Consider the following 19,155-nt stretch of genomic DNA (forward strand, 5'->3'; position numbering starts at 1 on the left):
TTGTCAAGAAGGCACCTCATGTTTTGTTGTTGCAAAAGGACTGTCTAGCATTCACCATCAGCTTCTTAGTAAGCAGTGCAGAGAACAATTCTGTAGTTGGTCGTAGAACTTTCCGTGTCACACAAAGTGAAATGTGAGGTAATCCAAAATTCAGCCTAACAATCATTTACTTATAAGGACTGACACATTCTATTTCCTAAAAAGTGAAGTATGAAAACCACACAAAGTGTGTCAGTCACATCTGGCCACTGTTCCACCACGTCCTCTCTTTTGAGCTTTGCTGATGACAATGTTGCATTCTTACAGTGCCATGCTTACAATGCAATATCCTCCCACAGCTGGTCAGATATGAATACAACATCACGTTTATTTCTGTCATTTAATTCTTCAATACACCTGACTGACGGGTTTCTTTCCTCAAGCCATCCACCTCCTGAACAAACTCTTTAAACTATGCCACACTGCAACTGCACTGTTTACCCACTTCTCTCAATCTATTTATTACATTCTTTCTAAATCTTTATTCTTCATTATAGTTAGTGACCCCTCAGGACACCTCTGCACAGTAAAGTTGAGCAGATAAATGGCATTTCACTACAGATTGTACAGCAATATCTCTACATATGAGACAAATAAAAATCATTGACTCCTTTTAGACTCAATGAAGAATCTCAGGTGTTTCACACAAGTACGTTTATTTTTCACAAATGAATAAATGTGGCATAAACTCTAAAAGCATATAAATAGCAGAATAAATACACAGACATACCACATCTTTTTTTTTTACGGTTTCAAATTAGTTCCACGTCTGATGAGATTCAGCAGTGAGAATACAGTTGTATGGAATGTGGATGACGTTGTTCCAGCCCCGTTAACTTGGCTGATATAAACGTAAAGAGGTTATGGTTGCTCAACTTTGTGCTTTCTTAGTGAAGGGGGCATCTAAAGAGAGGCTTGGTCTCTGTGTGTGTGTGTGTGTGTGTGTGTGTGTGTGTGTGTGTGTGTGTGTTTTCAGGTCCTGTAGAGGATCAGGCAGTGAGGTTGGCGATGACGGCGCGGGTAAACTCATCGCTGCTGGCGTAGCCTCCAAGGTCACCTGTGCGCACCTGTCCCAGGGAAAACAGCTCATTACACACCTGACATCAGTGCACAATATATGTACACACACACACACACACACACACACACACACACACACACACACACACACACACACGCACAAACACACGCACGCACACACTATACTAGACACCTATCTCAAAGTCACACGTTGTGTAAATACACAAAAGGTATTTGCACACACACTGACAGTCAGCCCGCCACATACATGAACTCCTGATAACCCTTCACCTGTGCAAACACACACACACACACACACACACACACAGGCTTCTCATTAGTTCAACTACTGCATGTAAGTTTCTAATTGATGAATCTATAAAAGGTTACCTGCATTTTGAAATAAAGTATATTTGGCTTAACTCTGCACTAATGCACCTATAAACCTTCACACTGAGCGCGTGCGCGCACACACACACACACACACACACACACACACACACACGCACACACACACGAGCTGTTCCTATTCAGACAGGAATCCATATAATTAGTAAGTCAGTAGCACACACAACGCTAACAAATCACAAACACACACACACACACACATACACAGAGGGAAGCTTCGGTTAATTTATTGTTTATTTGACTGTTCAACAGCATGATATGGCATAGGCAACAGCATGAACAACATACGCTGTGCCCCTGAGATGACTCTGGCTGATGAGACTGACTCATGATTGCTACTGTCTCCGTACAGTGATTACCTGCAAACACTAAGAAACCAGTGGACCTCTACACTAGAAATGACCCAACATAGGAAACCGTTATAACAAAGACAGTTATGTACAGTATCAGTTTAAGACAGAAGAGTTTTTTTTTTTTTAAAGCACAAATGCTAAAGCATTGGCTAGCAGCAATGTTACAGATAAAAATGTTCCGTTAGCATTACGACACAGCGGGAAACACCATCAACAGATGACGACCGTTCCACTGCATTTACAGAGCACGTCATTGGACCAGCTGCTATCCAATCAGAAGCAGTCATTGACTAATTGAGAATGTTCTATAGGAGTTTCTATGGCAACAGCTAATACTGCGTCATTTGGTAGGCTACTGGTCATTGGCTGGTTGCCCAGTGAATGGACCAGTGATAGCGGGTGAGTGGAAGATCAGGTATGAAAGCCCTGTGTGACTCAGCTCAGGAGAGTCAGAACTGACCAGAGGGAACAGGAGAGAGAGAGAGAGAGAGAGAGAGAGAGAGAGAGAGAGAGAGAGAGATTTCATAAAGAAGATGCTGGGAGAGTGTAGCCCTGAGTTGAGGTAGTAAAGGAATGTGGGGGGTCGTATAGATCATTACAATTCACTAAAATAGCGAAGAGAAAGAAGACAAAGGCATAAAGAAGACAAAACTAGAAGCAAAGCTAGTAGGCCATTCATCTAAAAGCATGCACGCACACACACACACACGCACGCACACACGCACGCACACACGCACGCACGCGCACACACACACACACACCAACGCACGCACACACGCACACACGCACGCACACACACACACACGCACGCACACGCACGCACACACGCACGCACACACGCACGCACGCACACACGCACGCACACACACACAGACACTCCTGCTCTGCAATCAGGGAGGGCTGATGTACGTCACAGCTGACGGTCTGATTCAGGAAAAGACTGACTGTAGATCTGTAGATAGGATCTTTCACAGTGGCAGCGGAATCTTTGATCAGAGCACTGGCTTAGCTCTTCCGTTCCCTCTGACAGACTACAGCACACACACTCAGACACAGACACACACACACACACACGAGAGCAGAAATCTATCTCCGGTTCCGACAACGTAGCAGGTATAGAGAGCCATGCAGACAAGGGTGATCTGGGAGAAGGACACACACACACGGGTGATCTGGGAGAAGAGACCCAAAGCAACACACACACACACACACACGGGTCATCTGGGAGAAGAGACCCAAAGCAAAAAACCCAATAAGACAGATAGACAGTATAAGAAGGTACACACAGGACACACTGCAGGGGAGGAGGACACAGACACACACACACACACACACGAGACAGGAGACTCAGAGGGAAGTGGCAGAAGTAGAGAAGAGATGAGCAAAGGGAGAGAGAGAAAGACACACAGAGAGGAGGAAGGGGCAGAAGTAGAGAAGAGATGAGCGAAGGGAGAGAGAGAAAGACACACAGAGAGGAGGAAGTGGAAAGAATCCGAGCAGTGAGCGGGTTCATCACAGCACCAATCAGATCGCCTGATCCAGAGACTGTGGAACAATCAGTCTTTAAATAGAAAACCGCTATCTAAAACTGCTTTAAGGTTCTCCTGGGCGTATGATCATAGCAGAACGGGTTCCAAGAGGAAACCCTTACATCTTTTACTTAACTTGGAACACTAACCTACGACTCTTAAGGGTGCTTAGGTTCTGCAAGGGTCTGCGAACGGTTGTTCTATGAGGGAGAGGGCCCTAAGGAACCTTTCGCTCATCTGAGAGACTAGAAACAGGAAATGGAGAGGGTGACGCCCCTCCTGAGTGAAGTGGAGCTGAGTGAGGAGCTCCCAGTAAACTGTGTAGTTGAAGTGCGCCTACTCGGGGCATCCCAGGTGCGCCTACTCGGGGCATCCCAGGGGCACTTCCACGGCATGCGGCAGGTGGGGTGGGGGGGGTGGGGGGCTCAGTGGGCGCCTGTGGTTCTTCATTAAACTGGCCGGTGGCGGAGGTTGGCCGTGACGGCTTGCACAAAGTCAGTGGTAGTGGCATACCCGCCCAAGTCTCGCGTCTTCACCTGGGGCACGCACACGCACACACACACACACACATAAACACACACACACATAAACACAGACACACATCACAACAAATGGACGATGTTTAAAAAATGTTGGGAGGAGGATCTTGAGGGACACTGCAGCTAAGAAACTGAGTTTTTGATTCTCTGCCAGTCATGTGCAAAACTCAACATCAGCTTCCTCCAGACAGACAACACACCCCTTTCCTGTTCCATGAGACGCCACGGGGACACACACACACACACACACTCACGATGTGGGTGAAAGTCTGAGTGAGGTTATGATGTCATTCAGTTAGGGCACATGCAACTTCCCTAACGTGACTCAGCATCACAGCCTGATACAAAGAACCCAGACACAACATAAACACTCCATCTCTATGGAGACAGACACGTAGCCATGGCGGCGAGGTGAGGTGAGGTGAGGTGAGGTGAGGTGAGGTGAGGTGAGGTGAGGCGAGGCGGGTGCAAGAGCCCAGCAGTGGTAGCAGTGGTGTTAGATCTGCAGAGATGTTAGTGTCCTTGTGGCATGGCAATACCGATACACTGTGGTCATCACCATCAACATGCACAACGCAAACGGGGTGTCTTTCTCATCAGCATACTCAACCCAACGGCATTGACCCACCCAGGTAAAACCACTGACTGTAAAACACACAGCGTCATACACTCTGTCTGGGGCACGTTTCCCAGAACCATACTTGCAAACTAAGTTAGCAACTTTTGTTGGTTGCAATGCAATTTCCAATTGCCAACCAAGTAAGTTGCTAACAGTTTTGGGAAATGCACCCCTGTGCAGTACATTTATATTTACATTCATTCATTTTAGAGATGCACCGATATGGAATTTCAGGGCCAATAACGATAACCGATATTTATTGGTTTGTTGTGGCCAATACCGATACGATAACCGATAATTTTACTCTTGAAAAAAAAATGTTAAAAGTGATTTGGGGAAAGCATTTAATAAGCATAACTTTATTGCAGTAATTTTACCTACCACCAAATGATAGACAGAACTCATAATAGTCCTCAATAGTACAGCAGTCAACAACATAACAGTAGCCTAGCCCTACAGTATGTGTGGCTCCTTTAAGTGAAACCTGACGTCAGTGAATTGCGAGTGAGTGGCTAGAGAGTTTGAATCGTTTTCATTTAGGACTAAACACTCATAAACGACTCAGCTTGGAATAAGCTACAGTATAGCGACCAAATCAGAGTTTGTGAGGGAAACTTAGGTTTAGTTTCAATTGCGGGTAACTGAATAAAGCTGCAACTCCTCACTGTATCTTATGTCTACTCTGTTGCGCACAACCTGCTGCAGCAGAAATGAAAGGCGTTAGCCCCGAAGGTTTTAATAACTTATGATGATGACCTGTCTGGAACTGAAGCACGAATGGTTAGCATATTTCTAGGTAATAATACAAAACCCAAGCTAAAGTAATGCAAATATAATACTAAAACACAACTTAGAACTAGGCCTACTTATGTACTCGTCCCACTAACGAGTTTGTTTTCCCCGAGCAGCGCGGTAAAGTGCAAACACACCAGCACAAGACGGCTTTAGATAGGGCTGAGCTCTGCTCTGGTAAGGTTAAATGGCGGATCATTCACGAGAGGATTTTGAGATGCACAAATTCCCAAATGAACGCATATCCACAGATTTTGTTAGAGTGGTGAAATACATTCACACCGCTGACATTATATTGAGGAAAAAGTATAGCCAACCAATCTCAAGTAGCTCAGTGTAGCCAGACGGACCTTACGTAGGCCTAAATTAGGACTTTAAAAAATATCGGCGCAAATTATCGGCCAGAATTCTGTTATCGGACCGATAATATTTTCATTTTTTCACTTATCGGCTAATAATATATCGGCCGCCGATATATATCATGCATCCCTAATTCATTTACCACATCCTTTTATTCAGAGCAGCAAGTGATTTTCAGAGCCAGAGCAAGGGTAGGAAAATAGAAAATATTTATATTTAAAAGATGATTTATATTCTTAAAGGTAAACTATGCAGTATTGGCAATTTCCGTTTTCTCAGTTTTTGCTTCTTTTTCGAATGTCTGAAAAACTCCATCGCTACCTTGTTCTAGCCGGTGCCTGGCGTGTGTGTGTATTTGAATGCAGTAAAGCAATTCATTACACTCGTTATACTTCCTGACACTGAGGCCGTCGGCCCGCCGGCCCACAGTTGCAAGGGTGGGGTTTCCGCTCACAGGCGCTAGGGGGAAGCGAGACGGCCACCATTCAACCCGAAAAAAGTCATATAACCATTCCAATGACTCTGAAGCTGTTAAATGAAGGTAAATTAAGCTAAAAAAACTTGCATATTAAGCTAAAAAAACTGCATAGTGTGCCTTTAAAGTATATATTTGGTTTAAGTATATTTGGTTGAACCCATTTTTTAAGTAAGTGCCTCACTTTTGACTGAGTGTACATTCGCTGTCCATCATTCCTTTCAATGGCCTCACTTTTGACTGAGTGTACGTTCGCTGTCCATCATTATGTAAAACTGCAGGACTACAAGGAGTAGAATGAACATTATGACGATGTTCCAAGTGCAGAATAAACATCCTGATTGGCTGGGAGTCCTCAGTGATGCTCATTAATCAGGAGGCTCGTAAAGTGCACAAACGCATCTCGTGTCTGGTGTTTATTAATCGCTTTGGAGTGATCAATATCAAAAATCAATGTGATTTCAGTTCCGCAATTGGTTAGCTTACTTCCCATTCCCAGTTTCAAATGTGTTATGCAACATGGCATCAGCATGACTAGTTATGTTCATTCTACTGCTTGTAACTATGTAAGTTAACAACAACGCAAACGCAACCCAGTCTCACCTTGCCCTGCTTGATGACCCTTTTGACAGCCTCGGAGACCATGTTGGAGTGATACTCCAGACTGGAAGAGAAGTCACAGCAAAGGGGTTAGACAGCAGGGGGCGCTAGACACACACCCTAACTATTAACATGCTCACATCTGTGTTGAACCATAAGGCGGGGATCACGTTAGCCAGCTGCAAGCGGCAGGTTTCCTATTGTTCTCTATGGTTCGGCAGTGGAACGGTGGCAATGCTGGCGTAACACTAGCGTTGAACAAGCTGAGCGTTGAACTTGCTTCAACTTTCAAAGCGCAACGCGAGTGTATTCAATTGCCAAACCGTTTGTGTTGCTTAGGAACGAGATAAAACGTATTATGGTCTGAGCGTTGCGCTACGTTTGCCGCTGGCTGACGTGATCCTCGCCTAATGAACATGCACAGCATTTAATGTAATGTCGGGTCACTTTCAGCACCTGCTCCGGTAGTCCTGCTAGTATTATGTTTAGGGAATTTGGCAGACACCTTTTGTCCAAACAAGTGTGTGAACATTACTTACAGTGTATGAAAACTATATTAGTTAATAATAATAGTTTCAAATAAAGTTGAAAAGCCTACAATAAGCATAATAATAATAGTAATAATAACAACACTGACTATACACTGATGATACATGACCAGTAACCATCACCTTGTAGCACCATGTCAAGAGTAAGGGTCTAACTGTAGAAAACGTGTGTGGTGAGGCAGACTGCACTGGTAGACCCTTTACACGCCTTACACAGTAACATTAAAATGAAATTCACACAATAACATTCTAATCAACACACTGTATGCGTCTATATGTTTATGTGTACGGTATCTGGCGGACGCTTTTGTCCAAAGCAACTTATAGTATATAAACATTTCATCGGTATAAAATAGTATTCAAATAAAGTTGAATGTATTCATGTATGTCATAAACAATGTGCGACTTTCTATTTAATGTCGTTTGTGTGCGTGTGTGTGCGTGTGCATGAGGTGTGTGTGTGTGAGGAGGAGACTGACTTGAGGTGGCGCAGCATGTTGGCAGCACTCAGCAGCATGGCGGTCGGGTTGGCGATGTTCCTGCCCACTGCTTGGGCAAACGGGTGCCGCGCTCCCTGAGGTGGTAAACCAGAAACATCCTCACTCTGAGCCCAACACATCACTACATTCATTCATTCAACATACGAATCAATTCATTCATTCAACATACTAATCAATTCATTCATTCATTCATTCAACATACTAATCAATTCATTCAACATACTAATCAATTTACAATTCCCAGAGGTATAATACAGAATTCGTTCACTCATACATTCATCAATTCAACATACTAATCAATTCATTCATTCATTCAACAAACTAATCAATTCACAACTCCCAGAGGTATAATACAGAATTCATTCATTCATTCATTCAACAAACTAATCAATTCACAACTCCCAGATGTATAATACAGAATTAATTCATTCATTCATTCATTCAACATACTAATCAATTACAACAACTCCCACATGTATACTACAGAATTCATTCACCCAATCAATTGAGAGAGCCATTCTGTTATTTACAGCATACCACAGCTTGCACTCTAACTAATAGCCATGAAATTTCCAATTACGGTAACGCAGGCACTTTATGGGAGAGTATGCCAACATGGATGCCATGATGGCTCATTATTACTAGATAGCCAACATGAACAGATTGGGTACTGACCGTCTTGAACACAGCATACTCGGGAGAAAAAGAGACAGACACACAGAGACAGATACACAGAGAGACAGAGAGAGAGAGAGAGAGACAGAGAGAGATGACCAGGCTGGGTACTGACCGTCTCAAACACGGCGTACTCGGCGCTGTAGCTCTCCCCGGGCACTACCCCAGCTCCGCCCACCAGCCCAGCGGCCAGGTTGTCAATGATGTTGCCATAGAGATTGGGCATCACAAGCACATCAAACTGGTATGGGTTCTGCACCAGCTGGGGAACAAGACATTCGAGGGGGAATCAAATACAATCTGGGCTCTGTGTCGCATAGGGGTGTCATGATCCTGGGGGGGGGGGGGGGATTTTTTATACAACCGCGAGGTTGTAAACAGAACAGACATTAAACATATGTGAACATAGTGAAATGAAACAGCACAGAATGATAATTTGATTGTTTCAGCACATTCTGAATAGACCCAAGGTTAGTGTTCATGGAATATGCACTTATAAATGTACATTTTATTTTGGACTGTAACTAGACTATATCATCTTTTCACTTCAGAGTAGCAAGAGGGGCTTCGATTTCAGTCGATTGATATATATTAATTGGCTGCAGGCAGCCTAAAGTTAGAGGCCGCAGTTCAACACGTGTGTGTGTGTTTTTGCTTGGCATACATGTTATAGTTGATATGGGGGTGTGTGGCTACATTGTCGATTCTAATTTTGAGTTCGAAGTTCGAGAACGAGATATCGCACGCACACACACACGCACACACACACACAATCAAGTGTGTGAGGGTAGGGTCTTACCTGCATGCAACAGTTGTCGATGATGATGTTCTCGTACTTGATTTTGGGGTACAGCTCAGCGATCTCTGCACAGCACTGCAGGAACAGGCCGTCACCCAGTTTCCTGTACAGGAAAGGACTGATCAGTGGGGCACACACACACACAGACACAGACACACACACACACACACTCTTGTAACCTTCCCTCCTCATAATGTTCTTGTACTCACATGATGTTGGCCTTGTGCACGGCAGTGACCTTGCTGCGGCCGTTCTTGGTGGCGTAGTCGAACGCAAACTTGGCGATGCGGCGAGACTTCACACGAGTGATGATCTTTAGACACTCAACCACACCGGTCACACTCTGTCATGGGAGACAAGGAGGCGTAAGCATTACATAGCTCAGAACACCACAAATGGACCACACATGTTATATGTGCGTGTGTCCGTGTTCTGTGTGTGTGTGTAGCATGTAGCATGCTGTACTCTCGCTTGGTGTGAGCAGGCATGAAAACAGGTCAGGGGTGAAAAAGGTGAGAAGGGCGCGCAAAGTGGGAAATGGCCGTTTCATAGCAAAACAGGCGCGAGTGACATTGCTGCCAATAGTGCATAGCTTCCATGGAGTATGAAGTTGCCTAAAACCAGAGATTTATAAAGAAAACAAACTACAAAATGATTGAAACTGACAAAATATTTATTATTTCTTCTTTTTGGCTTGGGCCTAAGTGTGAAGGGGCCCACTTGCGCTGTTTGGCAACATGCTTCACCCTGGCCCTCCTCTCCTCCTCAGTAATCTACATGAGTTTTTTTTCTTTGTGCCTGAAGTTATCAGACATTTCTGAAGATTTCATAGGCCTACGGGACACTTCATAGTAGACTATTAGAATAAGTCTGAATATTTGTTGGACCAAACCAGGTAATAAATAAACTTGGGTAGGGTAGACTAGGCTTTAATTTGTAAAATTGGTTTGAAATGTTTTAACCTGCAGCTAGGCTACTTACAGATTGTGGCATTGTGCTAGTGTGTCAGGCCACTGAGCGTTTCTTAAGACAGCATTGCCATGTCAAACACTGTTTTTGTCTCTGAACTCGACAAAACGCACCAGCCCAGTTTAGGAGCATTTAATTCAACTATTTAGTTATTCACATTAGCCTTTGCTATATTGATAAAGTATGCCTATTTGCTTCACCTTTTGTCGATCTAGATGGCTAAAACTGCACGTATTCTTCATCAAATGAACTCGTTATGTCTATATTTCTGTATATATCGCTAACTTTAACAACAGCCTATGCTACGTTGCTACACCAATCTCAACGTCTTTTTCTGACAGAAGTTGAACGTTTCAACTAGCCCACCTGTGACATCAATAAGCATCTCTCCCATGATCTCTCCTCGCCGGGCTCACATTCCAGCTGACATTTCAGATGCATATATCTGTAGTGACACAGACAGAGAGGCTATTCCAGCGCAAGCGTTCTGTTCGCGTTGCATCCGCGGCAAAATTTAGCTTCCACTGTTTAATAGGCTAAATGCATAGGGGCTGCATTCACATAATCGTTGCTGGATCAGACACGTCTGCGCGTGATTTGTAAACTCAGTTGTAACCCCAATGGCGAAAAAAAAATGGCGAATTTCGCCGAAAGGTGAGGAGTTTTCATGCCTGTGTGTGTGTGTGTGTGTGTGTGTGTGTGTGTGTGTGTACGTGCTGGTAAGAGATGCTAGATAGAGTAGGGTTGGGTATCATTTGAGTTTTATCCGATACTGGTACTAAACTGATACTTTAAAAACAGTACTGGAGCCTGAATCTGTACCAATGGTCGACAACATTAAATTGCTTATTTTGATTGATAAGATAAATTCAACCGCGCGGTCGGTCAAACATGACACAGTTACATATGTGTTTATGCATACGTGTGTATATGTGTGTGTGTGTGTGTGTGTGTGTATACGTGTATATATATATATATATATATATGTGTGTATGTGTGTGTGTGTGTAGGATCTTACCTCGTGCTCCAGAGAGCTGTACTCTCCCTCCGTCTGCTCGCGGATGATGACCAGGTCCAGGTTGTTGTGGCGTGTGCTGTAACCAGGCAAACTCTTCACATGGACCACATTGGCAAACAGGTCCAGCTTCCTCCTACATACACACACACACACACACACACAGGTCAGTACAGGTGCCCTCAGCACACAGCTAAACACACACTCTTACAGGAAGTGTGATGATGATGCACCTCAGCCTCATCTCGTAGGACGCCAGCTCTCCTTTGAACTCCATGGGAGTGTGAATCTTCCCTGTGGACACACACGTGGACACAAACTGTCACTTCATGACATTCAGGGTTCCAACACAATCTGAAAACCATTATTACTGTTCATTGACTGTGTCTACAAAGGACTTCAATCCCAGTTATGAGGCTTCCTGGTTTTTACATGACTACAGAGCAACCTGGTTATTGAGGTCCCTGGTTATACATGATGAATCCTGTGTACAGGGAATCCTGTACTTCAACTAGTATAACAAGATTTCTCAAAACTAGGACAAGGGTTTTTCTGTGGTTCTGAAATCAGGAAACGATGATGTTTACATACACAAACACAAAACCAGGACACTTCAAAATCCTGACCATCAGCGGGACACCGAAGAGCATGTAAACAGGGGGGGGGGGGGGGGGGGCAGGGACATCCCTCTCCATTTTCAAAAAACTCAGACCCAGCTCTTTAGAGAACATCTCCTCTCATAGCACCACTTACAACAAGTCTTGTTGATCCTAGCACTTACCACCCGTCTTGAACTGACACTTAACTGTTTAAAAACAGCACTCACTGATGCACTTATTCTTACTGTACTGTACCGTTTTTAAATTGTCCTAAAATTGTTGAGAGAATTACTTTAAAACTTAACTGTTACCATGTTGTTAGTCGCTTTGGTTAAAAATGCGTCAGCCAAATGTAATGTAATGTAAACACAGCTACTGCTGTTCTCTGAGCTCCCCATGCCTGGCTGTGGACAGCTTACCTTTCATGGCCACCCTGTTGGTCTTCATGGAGGTCAGCACCTGGTCCAGCTTCTCCTCACTGGCCATGTGCTGGACCTCGCTCAGGTGGAACTCCTCGAACTCGACCGGAACATCACCAGCCTGTGGAACACACACACACCCTCAGAGTTAGAATAAAGGGAGTGGGTAATGGAAAATTAAGTATGGATGACTTTGAGAGTTAGGATGAGGCAAGGCATGTTTATTTGTATAGCGCATTTCCTACACAGGGATAATTCAATGTGCTTTACATAAACAAAAGCAAAGAATGATAATATATAAAAGCATAAGAGGGCAATTTTTAAAACGTATAAATATACATAAATATCATATATGAGTGAGAGAAAGACACTTGTCTGCGCACCTTGAAGACCTCCTTGACGGCAGTCATGAGCTCGGGTCCGACGCCATCTCCAGGTACCATGGTAACCTTGAAGGTGCTGTCAGCCCGAGCTGGGGGAGCCTCGGGGACATTGCGACACGCGGTGAGACTGAGGGCTCTCGCGCTCACGGGCTGCCACAGGGGAACACTGGCACCCTTCAACACAACACGAGACAATTTGCAATCATCTCTAGAAGGGTTTGTAGACTCAGAATATGACAGGAATCACGGTATCACCTAACTCAACTGACGGGAAATGTGTAAAAAGCATGTTCGATATGGACAGTAAATTGACAGACGCAAGACAGAAGTTGACAAACAGGCAGTAGTCTGACCCGGAATGCAGAGATGCGTTTGAATCCGCAATTTTGGCAGACTGAATGACACACACGCCGGGCTTTACGCTAACTTAGCTGCCGAGTTGAAAGGCCAAACCTCATAGCGGAACAGGACACGTTAGCTAGCTGGTTAGCCTCATTAACAACGATTTTGTAAAGGACATCAGACAGGAGACGACAAAGACCACATGTTCATAGGCCCCACCATTATAGATAAGAACATATATTGTTCCTTATGTTAGATGACACAATTCCACACAACTATGGCAGCTTCGTGGCCTGTCAATTGAAGTACTTGGCACCCCTCTCTCTCCTGCCCGCAGCTAACATTAACTAGCACTAGCACCCTTCGCCCACTAACATTACAGCCGTTGGGGTGCTTTAAAGTAACTACAACGAACGCTGAAACGCCAACCTGACAAGACATCTACTAAGTATCTCTTCAACTGCCTGTACTTTGTCAGAAAAACAGATACTTAAGAAAACTGCCTCTCCATCTGAACTCACCTTGACCAATGTTACAAGACTCCGTCCCAAGGCAGCAGCCATCATGGATACAATGCGGTTTCTAGGAGCGCGGTTCCAAGTGCGCAAGCGTCTGACTCGACAAAAGGAAGTGCAACCATATATGGCAGCTAGCCGATGAAGGGATCAATTTTCCTGTCTCAGGACAAACTAGTTGCCAAAATAAGTTCAGCTTGGTTGCTCAAATGCAAATAACTTTACTCTGAAGGAATTTCGATTTGACAGAGATTTCTTTCAGCCACAATATCTACCTTAATAACAAAATGTACTGACCATGGTTCAGTCACTGTTAGTTTTAATCAGAAATCAAGTCCTGATTATTTAAGTCATACTTAAAGGGTATGTTTTGCACTATTTGCTTAATCCCAGATCAGCTACTGTAGCCTATGATGTTTTAGTGTTTCCTGTCAGCCAGAAGGAGGTGTATCATTAGATAGACACCTCAGTGACACACCATCCAATCATTCAACTGCCTGATCTGCACTGCTCTCTCCCCCATCCTGAGCAGAGAGCGTTCATAGACCTTTTCAACTGCATAAACAAATATGTGCGTTCTTAAGCCATTTCCTGGCACAGAAAATAACATTGAGCTAATGGTAACTTAGGGACAAGCAAACAAACAAACAAACATACAAACAAAACAAAGTCTGAGTTTCGAGTCGAGTTTTAAAGTCAACGTTTTGTAGAGCTGTATCAGCATTGTATCAGCATTGGTTTTGAACGTTTCAACCGGAAACCCTCTAGGAACAGATTGAAAGGGTTTATTCAGATTTTTCTCCCTCTATTTTTTCATAAAGGCTCCACTTTTGAGACGGATGCCTCGTTTGTAGCAGTTGTCCTGTTGGCACACATAGAACCAACACAAACGAATAGGTCATCTAAAAATATACATGCACTAAAATAGACATAAAAGGACACCCATGCCTCTATGATTGGGGGGAAAGCACATTTGTGTAAGGAAGAATAATGTACAATGAAAATTAAATATATGAAAGTAGGTCAAACATATTTTCATGGAATATGTACAGTAGCCATCTGTGTGCCTCACCAAGTACCCTAAAATTGGGGACATTTAATCATTCGGCTGCCTGAATAGACTAAGGGCCTTGGGGAAAAACCTTACCAGAATCCAATTAGCCACAGTCTACAATGATTAAGAAAAACTGCCTATATGCTACCACCAGGGGTGTAGTGGTAAAATATGAGGTGGGTAAACTATGAATTCTGTGATCTGTGGTAAGGTGGACTGCGCCTTCAGATTTAAAAAAAAAAGCCATTTAGAACATGTTTGATGATGGTGGATGTTATTCTCCAATGTTTATAAGAATACCAGTGGTATTAAATGGTTCCTAGAGTGTTGATGACTACATATTGTGAATGTGGATAAAACAGTGTGTTAAAAGTTGCAATTGGTGAATAATCTCTTTTGAGAGGTGGATAAACTGTAGTAAGAGGTGGATAAACTCTATTTCTGACATTTCAGAGGTGGGTAAACTGCGTTTACTTGCGTTTAGCCTCCACTACATCCCTGGCTACCGCCCTTGGCCTACTGAACTGAACCATCTCTCTGACCAGCAGTGGGCCTGAGCTATAACCTGGTCACCCAGCCCCACAAGGGGGAGCACTTCCCTCAAATGTGAACTGAACAGATTTAGTGGTGTCTCTGTTCTGTCCTTTTCAGTAAGCAGGCCCAGCCTCACAGGTCCAGTGATACTGCCCGCTACCAGTGCCCATTGATACTGCCCGCTACCAGTGCCCATTTAGCAGATGAAAGCACCAGATCAGGACGTACTACCAGGACAGCTCTTGCTTATTAAACATCATCTATTAATCACCATCAAGGGCAGCCGTGGCCTACTGGTTAGCGCTACGGACTTGTAACCGGAGGGTTGCTGGTTTGAACCCTGACCAGTAGGCACGGCTGAAGTGCCCTTGAGCAAGGCACCTAACCCCTCACTGCTCCCCGAGCGCCGCTGTTGTTGCAGGCAGCTCACTGCGCCGGGATTAGTGTGTGCTTCACTTCACTGTGTGCTGAGTGTGTTTCACTAAGTGTGTTTCACTAATTCACAGATTGGGATAAATGCAGAGACTAAATTTCTCTTACAGGATCAAAAGAGTATACTTATACTTATTGTACTGACTAAGTCCTAAACGAAGTCTAGTACTGGTTGCTAATACAGCGGATTAGGTTTAGACGTGCGCCCAGTGCGCTCAAACATAGCAAACGGAGAGTTCAGTAATTGTTACAATTATCTCGCAGGTTTATTTTACATCCATATATCATACAGCGGCAATAACTTTAACTCATAATACATGTAACCAAAATAACAAACCGAATTGCTCACCACAAAGGCTAGGTACATATGCACATAGGCACAAAGGCACAGTCGAAAACTGTTTGCTTCCCAAATTAGCAACACCTGCGTCTGGGTTTCCTGTAGGTTAAATGGCCTACCTGGGCTGACCCGAGGTCGGCTGAGCCACAAAGCACATACAGCCCCCTAGTGGCACCGAGCAAAATTAAATAAAATAATACAAAATGAATATGGCTCATACACTTATATAGAGTGATATATTGATTCTAGAAGCTTGGTAGTTTATGGAGAGAACTTGTATCTCATTATGACCATCTGAGACTGCACACTTTATCAGAGAGCATTTGTAAGGCATCCCAATATCAGTCATTTCATTACAATCATGGAACGAGCACATATACGTTTAATGACTGTGCACTACATATACAGTACGTTTAATGACTGCACTACATATACTTTTAATGACTGTGCACACATACGTTTAATGACTGCGCACTACATATCCGTTTAATGACTGTGCACATATACGTTTAATGACTGTGCACTACATATATGTTTAATGACTGTGCACATATACGTTTAATGACTGTGCACTACATATATGTTTAATGACTGTGCACTACATATATGTTTAATGACTGTGCACTACATATACGTTTAATGACTGTGCCATGTCAAGAATAAAGGCAGGAAGCACATGTACAGTAACTACCGCAACGCTGTTAAAACTGCAAAGCATCACATTTCCAGCATCTTCTGAATATTCAACATAATATATAAAATTAACAAAACTGGCAGCCATTCAAATGTGAAAGATCAAGGCTTAGGGAGCATAAACTCCAACTATTCTGCTTGTTTGAACTGAAAGTCCATTGTACAGGACATTACACAGTAAGATTCAGCACACTCGATTCTCTGGGCAAGAGCTGTAGTTTATTTATGTTCGTTGCTCTGGCAATCCCCTGCTATTACACACACATTAGACTTCAAAGTTCACTGCGATGTGCAATTAAGTTCCAGGCTTCCCCGTAAATGATATTGTTTTTGCAGACAAGCCACAGGGGTCTGTAAAAGCTCTTGTTATTGTCTTGGTTCTAGCAGTTGTTCCTCTCTCTCTCTGTCTCTCTGTGCCCTGCGAGGGACTGTAAAAGCTCTTGTTATTGTCTTGGTTCTAGCAGTTGTTCCTCTCTCTCTCTGTGCCCTGCGGCTCTAGAGCGTCTCGGGGACCCCAGGGTGGTCCTCCTGCTGTGGGGTCTCCAGGGGCGAGGGGCCGTGCTGACGGCCGTGCTGACCCCTGTGTCGGCCCAGCACGCGTGGGCTGGGCAGGCTGTGGAGCGAGCTCCTGGAGCCTTGGCGGGACAGCTGGAAGGACAGCTGCCGCTTCCGCATGTGGTCGGCTGGCGTGGTCCAGTGAAACTTGCGGGGCCCTATGCGCGTGGGGCTGTAACAGACAGGTGTGTCCGCTCCTGGGACCTCTTCGCCGGGGTCGCCTTCTACCTGAGCCTCAGGCTTCAGGGCCTGCTCTGGACTTAGGGGAGCATCATTACTGCTGCTGTAAGTTTTTGGTGCGGCCTCTGAAAGCGATGTTGTCTCAGTTGCACTGTTGTCATAGTTACCGGTCGAGGTGGGTGCGCTGATGACCACCTCAGGCACATCAGTGAAGGGCGGGGAGTGGACGTCTGTATCGGGGGAGGAAGGGGTGCTGTTGACCTCTTGAAGGGTAGCCAGTGTGTCCAGCAGATGAGGACTGAGGAGGTGAGGGTGGGGATGGGAGTGCGGACCAGCGTGGGGGGGCTTGGGTGGCATCGGGGCGTCCTCTGGCCCCCCTGGGTGGACACGGTGGTCCGCCACGAAGGGGAGAAAGCTGGGGATGTCACTGCTGTGGCGCTTGAAAGCGGGGCGCGGGTGCGACAGGTCAGAATGCTCCTGCACGCTCAGCAGGCGACGGACGCGGCCCAGCACTGTCTCCTGCCGCCGCAGCACATGGGGATCCGTCTCCTCGGCCTGGAAGATCTCCGACAGCCTGGAGGGATGGAGGACAGGAAGCACACAGGCCCTTAGATACGAGTTAGAGCCCTTAGATACGAGTTAGAAAACCTTAGATACGAGTTAGAGCCCTTAGATACGATATGAGTTAGAGCCCTTAGATACGATATGAGTTAGTGCCCTTAAATACGATATGAGTTAGAGCCCTTAGATCCGATATGAGTTAGAGTCCTTAGATACGAGTTAGAGCCCTTAGATACGATATGAGTTAGAGCCCTTAGATACGATATGAGTTAGAGCCCTTAGATATGATATGAGTTAGAGCCCTTAGATACGAGTTAGAGCCCTTAGATACGATATGAGTTAGAGCCCCTAGATATGAGTTAGAGACCTTAGATACGACCTAGAGCCCTTAGATACGAGTTAGAAAACCTTAGATATGATATGAGTTAGAGCCCTTAGATACGAGTTAGAAAACCTTAGATATGATATGAGTTAGAGCCCTTAGATACGAGTTAGAGCCTTTAGATACGAGTTAGAGCCCTTAGATACGATATGAGTTAGAGCCCTTAGATACGAGTTAGAGCCCTTAGATACGATATGAGTTAGAGCCCTTAGATACGATATGAGTTAGAGCCCTTAGACATGAGTCAGAGTGGTTACTACAGAGAAAAGGGGGTAGGTTCATAAAGTCTAGCTCTGTTTTCACGATTTCATCTGATGTCTGAGACATGACTGTGTAAATATGATACGAGTTAGAGCCCTTAGATATGAGTTAGAGCCCTTAGATACGATATGAGTTAGAGCCCTTAGATACGATATGAGCTAGAGCCCTTAGATACGATATGAGTTAGAGCCCTTAGATATGAGTTAGAGCCCTTAGATACGATATGAGTTAGAGCCCTTAGATACGATATGAGTTAGAGCCCTTAGACATGAGTCAGAGTGGTTACTATAGAGACAAGGGGGTAGGTTCATAAAGTCTAGCTCTGATTTCACGATTTTATTCCACCCGTGTACTGACATACTCTGATTATCAGCAAGAAAATGGTTAGAAAAGTATTCCTTCCTCTTGTATATTATGCTGGGTTTTAAATATGTGATTAGATTAGATGTGTTTGCATTAACAGTGGACAGGGCATTTGTGTGCTGGCCTACAACACCTCTGTGTGGATGTTTGCAAGTGTGTGTGTGCGTGTGTCCTAATCCCAAGTCTGTAATGGTACTATGGCAGGTGGTCTATGGTACAGCTGTGTGTGTGAGTTGTGTGTGAGTGTTTGTTTGTGTGGGTATGTGTAGGTGTCTCCTCACCTTATCACAAGTCTGTTGTAG

The 19,155-nt window shown here is 44.5% G+C and overlaps 2 protein-coding genes across 3 annotated transcripts in view; both read right to left on the reverse strand.

Annotated features, from left to right (window-relative positions):
- Positions 1-676: 676 nt before the first annotated feature.
- Positions 677-13,619, reverse strand: idh3b (isocitrate dehydrogenase (NAD(+)) 3 non-catalytic subunit beta). Of its 2 annotated transcripts, none has more exons than XM_042080862.1 (11): positions 13,505-13,619; positions 12,642-12,815; positions 12,259-12,379; positions 11,474-11,534; positions 11,244-11,376; positions 9,466-9,599; positions 9,257-9,359; positions 8,573-8,719; positions 7,762-7,856; positions 6,738-6,798; positions 677-1,106 (listed from the first exon to the last, which is right to left on the reverse strand). In XM_042080862.1, the coding sequence occupies exons 1-11, from the start codon at positions 13,547-13,549 to the stop codon at positions 1,029-1,031; spliced, it is 1,152 nt and encodes a 383-aa protein (XP_041936796.1). In that variant the 5' UTR covers positions 13,550-13,619; the 3' UTR covers positions 677-1,028. The 2 variants fall into 2 exon arrangements, with proteins under 2 accessions (XP_041936796.1, XP_041936795.1); XM_042080861.1 differs by lacking the exon at positions 677-1,106 and adding an exon at positions 1,679-3,885.
- A 2,140-nt stretch (positions 13,620-15,759) lies between these two features.
- The window catches only part of LOC121698593 (bestrophin-3-like), a 34,858-nt gene continuing 31,462 nt past the window's right edge, over positions 15,760-19,155 (reverse strand). Inside the window, exon 9 of the mRNA XM_042080828.1 lies at positions 15,760-17,860. Coding sequence (XP_041936762.1) covers positions 17,047-17,860 — 814 coding nt within the window. The 3' untranslated portion in view covers positions 15,760-17,046. The remainder of the gene's footprint in view (positions 17,861-19,155) is intronic.

This window comes from Alosa sapidissima, chromosome 23, assembly GCF_018492685.1.
Source record: "Alosa sapidissima isolate fAloSap1 chromosome 23, fAloSap1.pri, whole genome shotgun sequence".
In the NCBI taxonomy this organism is placed as follows: Eukaryota; Metazoa; Chordata; class Actinopteri; order Clupeiformes; family Clupeidae; genus Alosa; species Alosa sapidissima.

Bases quoted from the DNA above. Each gene is read 5' to 3' on its own strand.
- idh3b (XM_042080861.1), bottom strand. From the start codon at position 13,549: ATGATGGCTGCTGCCTTGGGACGGAGTCTTGTAACATTGGTCAAG. The intron at 11,535-12,258 runs GTAAGCTGTCCA...GTGTGTCCACAG, and splicing joins CAACAGGGTGGCCATGAAAG to GGAAGATTCACACTCCCATG. The intron at 9,360-9,465 runs GTGAGTACAAGA...TTTCCTGTACAG, and splicing joins GTGCACAAGGCCAACATCAT to GAAACTGGGTGACGGCCTGT.